The 7,641-nt window shown below is 45.7% G+C and overlaps 1 protein-coding gene across 1 annotated transcript in view; it reads left to right on the top strand.

Moving 5' to 3' along the window:
• Window positions 1-6,020: 6,020 nt before the first annotated feature.
• Window positions 6,021-7,641, top strand: part of LOC102375630 (A-kinase anchor protein 13-like) — a gene marked incomplete at its 3' end in the record, with an annotated part of 136,735 nt that continues 135,114 nt past the window's right edge. The window contains exon 1 of the mRNA XM_025211970.1: window positions 6,021-7,533. Coding sequence (XP_025067755.1) covers window positions 7,419-7,533 — 115 coding nt within the window. The remainder of the gene's footprint in view (window positions 7,534-7,641) is intronic.

The following is a 7,641-nucleotide window of genomic DNA, read 5'->3' as shown; positions in this document are numbered from 1 at the left end:
CTCTTCCCCATCCCATTGTGCTTTGGTCCCTGGCACATGCGTAAATGCTGCACCTGGGAGAAATTCTCTGGTGTGAACTGTGCCAGATTTTCTTTCTTCGTCTCAATTGCACGTGTAAATGTATCCACTGAAAGTCAGTGGGATTTAAGCTCCGAAGTCACTGAAGTCTGGAACCTGGCCCATCTCTCAGCCTGAACCTGCACTCCAAGGAAGGGGGGCAGTTGAGTTCATGCATTTCCTTGTTGTATCTGCTGCAGACCTGGTCAGTCCTGGCACTTTAGTTTGCTGCTGTGACATCTTTTCCTAGGCTACCTGCTGTAGGGCTTCCCTGAACAGCAGGGCACTGGGAACATTGCTGAATTTCATTGCTGCACGAAACCTTTGTGCACTTCCTCCTCTTCCCATTACTGACTATCATACTTTAGTACAGGGGTGGCCAACCTGTGGCACAGGTGGCGTCGGTGTAGCACATGGCAAATCAGGGAGCAGACATAGATAACGCAGGCAGCTGAAAGCAAAGTAGCAGATCAAACATGGGGCACAGGGAAGGAAGCAGAAAGAGCAGCAGACCAGCATAGGGCTGGGAGCAGAAAGAGCAGCATTTCGGGAAGGGGATCAAAGTGGGAAGGGTGCAGGGCTAATTTGTGGCATGCCTGCTTAAAAAAAAAACAAAAAAAAAAAACAAAAAAAAAAAGTTGGCACTTATTGCGTTAGTATGTCAAGTTCTCGCTGCTCTCTTTTAATTGATGTGATCTAAGTGTTGATTCCTTCCAGTTATATGATGTACATCAGCAAATAAGAGTGCCACACCTTTTTCTTCAGGGCCCAAAGTGAGAGGCTCATATTTTTCACCTTTGACGTTATTCCTGTACACCCTGACTTCTGAATAGATTGACACTAGACTTTCCTCTCCACTGGAGGTGCAGGAGTTCTCCTCCACTCCTCATTTGCCTTTTAGCGGTAACGCTTCCAGGGAACACTATGTACCCAAGAACAGAGGCACGTGTTTCTGAAGCACTTCATCATCCTGCACAGCGAAATGGAGCGATTTCTCTTTGCTCGGTGAGGTGATCTACGCATTACTACTTCTACCTTCCTGCAGAAGGGGAGAAGTGAGCGTGAGATTCATCTGGTTGCTGGGACCTTTGAGAAGGGGAATAACAAAGCAGCCACCTTCACAGCTCCTCCCGAGGGTGGCAGGGGTCTCTTTCTCAAGGTGGGTTAGAATTAACCTGGAAGCTGAACGTGGTCCCGAGATCGCTTTTGCAGGTGCTCAAGGAGTTGGATAATGCTGGTGTTACAGCCCTTTGGTTTTTATTGTCCTCCCCACGCTCCATCTCCTCCCTTCAAAGCATTTCCTGAGCCAGGAACTGTGGTGGTGGGCTGGCTTGGCCTGATCCCTGGCTGCAGAGGCGATGGCATGCTGCTTTCCTTACCCTACCGCCCCTTCTCTCCACTTGCTTGGCACTGGGCTTTTGCCTGCAGGCTGCTTTTGTAGGCAGACAACATGATGTAGTGTGGGAACGGGTTTTCATTATCACAAGCCGAGGGGCGCTGTCAGAGATGAGCCCTGATATGTTCTCCTTTAGACCGCAGTCGGGATTTGCTCTCACGCTCCCTCCTAACTCATGTTTACCAGAATGGCTCTAAGCACCATAACAAGGGTTGTTTGGATTGGTTTAGTTAGTTTATGGGGAATGTCAAGGTCCTTGGCCGGTTGTCTAAAGAGCAAGATGAAAGAATGTTTTCAGATGTCCTTTCTCTCCAAAGCACAAGCTTACAGTTTTTGTCAGAATAATCTACTGGGACGTCCGAGGCCAGGAAGTCGCCATGTTGTAAAAGGGGTCTGCAGCGTAGCGCGCACATGTGGCCAATATGTCTGATGTTTTAGTGCAAGACTGTTGCTGGGGAGCTTAGCTTTCTGAACTTGGTATCCTACGGGCAGAAAATGACTGCCAGGCTGCACGCTCTGCTCTTCTTCCCATCGCCTACAACCCACCTCTGCACCTCCAGAAACAAATCTTCCAGTTGAGTATCTGGAACAGATGGTGGACTCCTGCCGCATGACAGATGACAGCTACCTTAGCAGTCTTTCAGTGTGTGGCCCACAAAGCATGCATCCTTGAACGTGATAGTCCCTCATGATCTGAGTTGAGTTATACTGCGGACTGGTGTAGTGCATCCATCAGAAACGCATCAGTGTTAGCACTCTGGCTCAGCCACAGTATGCTGCTTATACAGGCTGTCTGGACACTCTCATTATTAGTGGAGCAAGTGGTTTTAATTTAAGTATGCATTTTTTGACCTCCAGTCATTTCAGAAAGGCCCCGGCTTTAGTATGTGCTGCTGCCTTCTCTATCAGGGCTGCTCTGTGAAAGCCCGTCAGGACTGTGCAGTAAAGGCACACATGCTTACAATAAAAAGAAGAATGAATTTGCATTTTTCTCCAGTGCTTTTATGTGGCCCGTTGGTTTATGACTCTCAGCCTGTAGCATAGGCAGCCGTGCCAATAATGCAGCTTCATTTTTCCATGTCACGTGCTGCTGTGCCAGGTCCAGCAATAGCAACTGTTGAACAAAAGGGAGGAGAATAATACAACCTGCCTTACCAGAAGCCCAAATGGAGTCAGATCTGTGGGAAGCTGGAAATGACTTTTACAGCAAGTTAGACACTAATCACACTTTCTTTCCCTCTCGCCTACCCATTTATCTCTTTCTCCTCCTCCTCCATGTTTGGCCATAAATAACATGTCCACTCCTTTGTACCTGGGTGACTAATAGTGATGGTAAAGGGCATCTCTTTCATAATGGAAAATGTCTTGTAAATAACCAAGTGAGAGATGTGCCTAGTAAAACAAGATAGAGTTGCAGGAGGGAAGATTTTTAAGTGCAGCATCGTCTTTGGAGGTCTAGGAGAGGCCAAGGATACTGGAAAAAGAAATGCCAACAGAACGCCCTATCAGTTTGCCTCAAAATGGACAGTGCAACCCTGGAGCAACGGCTGTTTACCTAGTGATGACTTGCCAGGTTTGTCTTTTCCATCTCGAGTTTGAAAATACAATAGGTAGGAGATGCTGCTTTCATTATTTTTATTCACCCTTCTGTGTCCTTTGACCTCAAATGGCTCATTGTTTAGCACAGTCTGAAGTGATGCAAAACCAAATAGTCTTAAAATGTGCTTTATAGGAAAGGATCAAATATATATTTTTTTCTACAATCTGAAGACATTTGAATGGATTGTTTTGCAGTATATTTTAAAACTCCATGGTGAAACCCTACACATGACCAGATGACAAATTCCTTATTGGTTTGAACTGGCAGCACTCCATATGATCAGACCCTAGCGTCTACCTTGCAGTCTTTCCTGTAGGGGAAAAATGACTAGAAGAACATCAAGAACTGCTTTTATCGCTTCTAAAGCGCTGAGTCCTGAACTTAGTTTCCATTCCATATTTCCCTTTTCTTTTATTTGTAGTGTGCAAAACACTTCTGATGCAGGGTTTGAAGCGTGCTGTTCAGTGCTGTACTGTGCAAATGTCTGTGGAAAGTGGTGTCCTACAAACGAGAAACGCAGAATGAGTTACCCTCTGTAAATTGTATACGATACATTTAGTAGGGGAGGGTGGAAGCTCTCCAAGCTTGGATGGTATCTTTCAAGATTGTTTTAGTTTTCTGATTATTTAGAGAGACAGAGAACAAGTTTTGATGTCATTTCTCTGATTTTTTCCCATGTACATTCCAACTTTTCTTGGCAATAGAGGGTACTTGGAATGAATCTAGTATTTCTCTTTTATTCAAGTGTTGGAATGTGAAGCTCATCTTTTATCTCCCACCCTCCCTTTTGAAATGTTCATATCAGAGGGGCTGTTTTACCATTTGGTTGAGGAATGAAGATGCTCGAGCCCCCAAATAAATAGCGCTGCTTGTTCAAATCAGTTGCTTGTTTCCAGTTTAGTAGTCTAAAGTACAAGAAGCCCAGATGAGTGTGCGCTGAGGTTTGTGACCAAAAAACCCCCAAACATTTTAAAGCTTTCTGTGAAGATTTCAACTTTTATGCTGTCAGGGCTGAGAGTTGATTGGTGCTTAAGGGAAGGCTTCAGTCATGTTTGGACTTTGAAAGTTTACAAAGCCAAGTTCTATAGATTAACATTCTCTGTTAATTGATAAACCCATTGGCTTTGGATGTGGTCAGGTTAGTGCCTCTCATTCTTGATAATGTTCCTCGTTTCTGAGACCATTTCAGATGCTGGCAACCTTGAAATGCACAGCCATTGATGGCTTTGTATGTAATTTTAACAGTATCTCAATATAACAATATTTAAAAATATGCACATTACTAAGGATTTCATATTGTATTTTTTTATAATTGGAATGCCTATCTACATAGGCAAGGTAAAATGCCAACTCTCTTCCCCTACTTGTACCCATCCCATCCCAAACCAAATCAAAATAAATTTCACCTATGAAAAAGCACTAAAGTATCTTATTTAAAGGGCCTCGTGCCATCCTGCCTGCAGCACTATTACCTGTAAATAATAAGACAAGTTGCGTCTAACTGTGATTTGCTGTGTGCGGGCCGCCTCCTGCTCCCATCCATGTCGCCATGAGCGGGCCGGGAGCGATATGCGGACCCGTCTTTGCGCATGCGGGCTGTGGCCAGCAGCCCGGGCACGCGGGATTGGAGAGACCTGGTGGCGAGCTAGAATTAGTTACGGACGCGTAATGGTTGATTTAAAGATTGTTTACTTACACCAAAGACGGTCGTGGTGTAGGCTGGACAGTTTCCAGGTTCAGCTCCGCTTAAATCCTCGTTAGAGGACTACGACAATTCGGTTCTAGGCCCCGGAGTTATTGAAGCTCCGCGGGTTCGGTTCGGTAATTGGCCCCGGAGTTGTTGAAGCTCCGCGGGTTCGGTAGTTTCTTGTATAGGAAGGGATACGTCTAGGAATTTATCGGCGACGGGGAGAGGCTAGAGGCTGTTCGTTCTTTTGCCCGGAGTGGTTAAGGCTCCGCAGGTTCGGTTATTCGGCCTCTATTGCCTTTTAAGGAAAGCGTTGGGTTCGTAAGGATCCGCATTTCTTAGATGCAAAAAGAAATGCACCATGCAAAGAAAGCTACAAATTGGCGGGAATACTCTTTTGCACTGGGGTTCTCTTCTGTAGCAGAAAACTCTACCGTGCAAAGAAGCTGCAATTTAGCGGGAACATAATTTAGCGGTGCCGAAGCACACAAAAACAAAAAATCACAACTTTGGGTTGTGACATGCTGAACCCTTTGTGAAAGTTTCTCAGGTCCCCGCTTTGTTCCAGACTCTTAAGCTCATCCTGATTTATTTGAATGGTTTTAAACCTTTTGACTGAATGAACATGACCTCTAATTTTGAAACCTTGGCTGATTTCACATCAAAACTATTTACAATTCAGGGTTTTTGTTCTGAGTTGCTTGAATCTCTATTGTAAGGCAGCCTTCAGGAGCGTGTGTATATCGAGGGGAGGGAAGCTGAGAACCAAGAGAGGATTCCCAGAACCCCCTCCATAGTGAACGGTAGCTGTAAAACTAGAATGCCTTGTGCTACCATGGAGCTTTTGTCTTCTCGTGCTTCTTTCTCCTTTTCTTTGGAGCTTAGGCCTGCAATATGCTGAGCCCTCCCCACCAATCAGCAAAGCACTATGAAAGGAGGCAGGGGGGTACTCCCATTGACTACAGGGGCTGCAAATATGGATGGAAGGTGTGTCCCTAAATGCTTTGCTGAACTGGGACCAGAGCATCCAATGCCTTGCAAACCTGAGCGTCGCTTCTCAAAGTGAGTAGGCACCTACCAAAATTGCAATTTCATGGAAATCGGGCAATGCTTGTGAAATCCACAAGAGGGAGAAAAAAAAATGAAACAAAACCTTACTGAAAATAAAATGCTGCCTCCCCACAGGGAGCCAGCAGACCTCATGATGCAGTGGCCCAGGCAGGTGGGAAGAGGACTGCTCGCATAAAGGAGAGCCCAAGGTGGCAGTTGCCCCCGTCCCTTGCCGCTGATTGGTTCAGAGGGCTGCCTATCATGCAGCCCCACCCCTCCAGGAATTGGCAGAGAGTGGTAGGACTGCATGATGGACAGCCCTTGCAACTAGTCAGCAATGAGGGGTGGGACTATGGCAGACAGCCGTCATAACCAGGGACCACTGAGGCCCGTCCACCAATCGGAGCATGGGGGGAGTGTCATAACCAGCCCATGAAAATGGTGGTTGACCCAACGATCAACCTGCAAAATCGGCCGGCCGCCACCTTGAGTTGGGTAGATCCGTAACTGTGAGCACTTGACTCCTCGACCCCTATTTTAGAGACTGAATCGCGCACCTCTTTCTCTTGTTATACTGATAGCAAAACTTTCCCGTGAGGCCTGGGTGCGTTGCACTTGAGTTAACATCCGGAAATGGGGAGAGGAGACTTAGGTGGCTAGCACTATTTCTACTGATTCTGACAGACTGGTGCCGCTGGTAGGGTTTGTGTAGTCTAGCGTATATCCCAGCCGCAAGGCCTTTATGAATAAAACTGCTCCAGCGTGAAGCATGACAAGCAGGGGAATACCTGCCAAGAGGAGAAAATTCACAAACCCTTATTTCCTTGATGAATGGGGCAAATTAGAACAAAAAAAGCAAGTAATTAAATAGTTTTGTCTGTGTTTGTGACGGTTCAAATTGGTTTAATGCTTTCATGGCCTTTCATTAACGCACACTTAACTAGACAAGAAAAAGCATAATCTAGGTTTAGACCTTGCTATTTTCTGTGCCTTGCCCTGCTGCTCTTGGGTATTACGGGGAAGGAGGGGTCTGGGAATAGAGCAGGAGCTGAAAGCAGTAAGGTGAATCGAGGGCAGAGCGAGAGGCTTAACTTGCAATTTCCTTGCTTTTGTTGGTTCAAATCTGACCCTTTCACTTCAAAAAAAAAAAAAAAAAAAAAAAAGTTTTGTATTTCATTTCCTTAGTTGTATAAGTTAATGGGAGAGGTGGGTAGAAGGAGCTAGGGACAGGGGTCAGGTATAGGACAGACAAAAATAAAGCAAAGCACCTGATTTCATTTTATTTTATTTTTTACTCCCAGCAGAGACCTGCATACTTCGAGTAGGCCAAGAAAGATATAAAAGTGGTTGTCTTCTGGTTGAATGCTTGAAAGCTTTTGGATTTAGCTGGCTTTACAGCTTTCTGTGCAGCCCTGGAGTATCTCCCTCCCTCCAAATACCTTCTGGGCAAGATACACTGACCCTGACTAAGCCAATGTAGCTGGAAAAGAATTGGGCTCAATAAGGCAGAGAAAAACAGTCTTTCTGGCAACCGAAGGGGACTTCTTTCTTTGGCTCCTCGGAGGCTAGCTCCCCTTCCCAACCATAGCACCGTGCCTCTTTCCTGTTAGTTCTCTGCCAGCTGAAAGATGGAAGCAGCAAAGGAAAATAAATATGCTTCAAGCTGTGGAAACATTACCGAAGACAAAAACATCCTGCGTGTTAGAGCTAAAGCTCCATTTTTAATCGCACTCATGAGTATTGGTAGGTGGACCTCTGACAAGGCATAGGCTTGATGCTAGAGTTTCTGGGTGAAGTCTTATGGCCTATGAAGTAAAACTGAGTAAGCATTATAGCTCCTTCTGGCCTAAC

Source organism: Alligator sinensis, unplaced genomic scaffold (assembly GCF_000455745.1).
Source record: "Alligator sinensis unplaced genomic scaffold, ASM45574v1 scaffold857_1, whole genome shotgun sequence".
In the NCBI taxonomy this organism is placed as follows: domain Eukaryota; kingdom Metazoa; phylum Chordata; order Crocodylia; family Alligatoridae; genus Alligator; species Alligator sinensis.
This window is presented reverse-complemented; position numbering and strand designations above follow the sequence as displayed.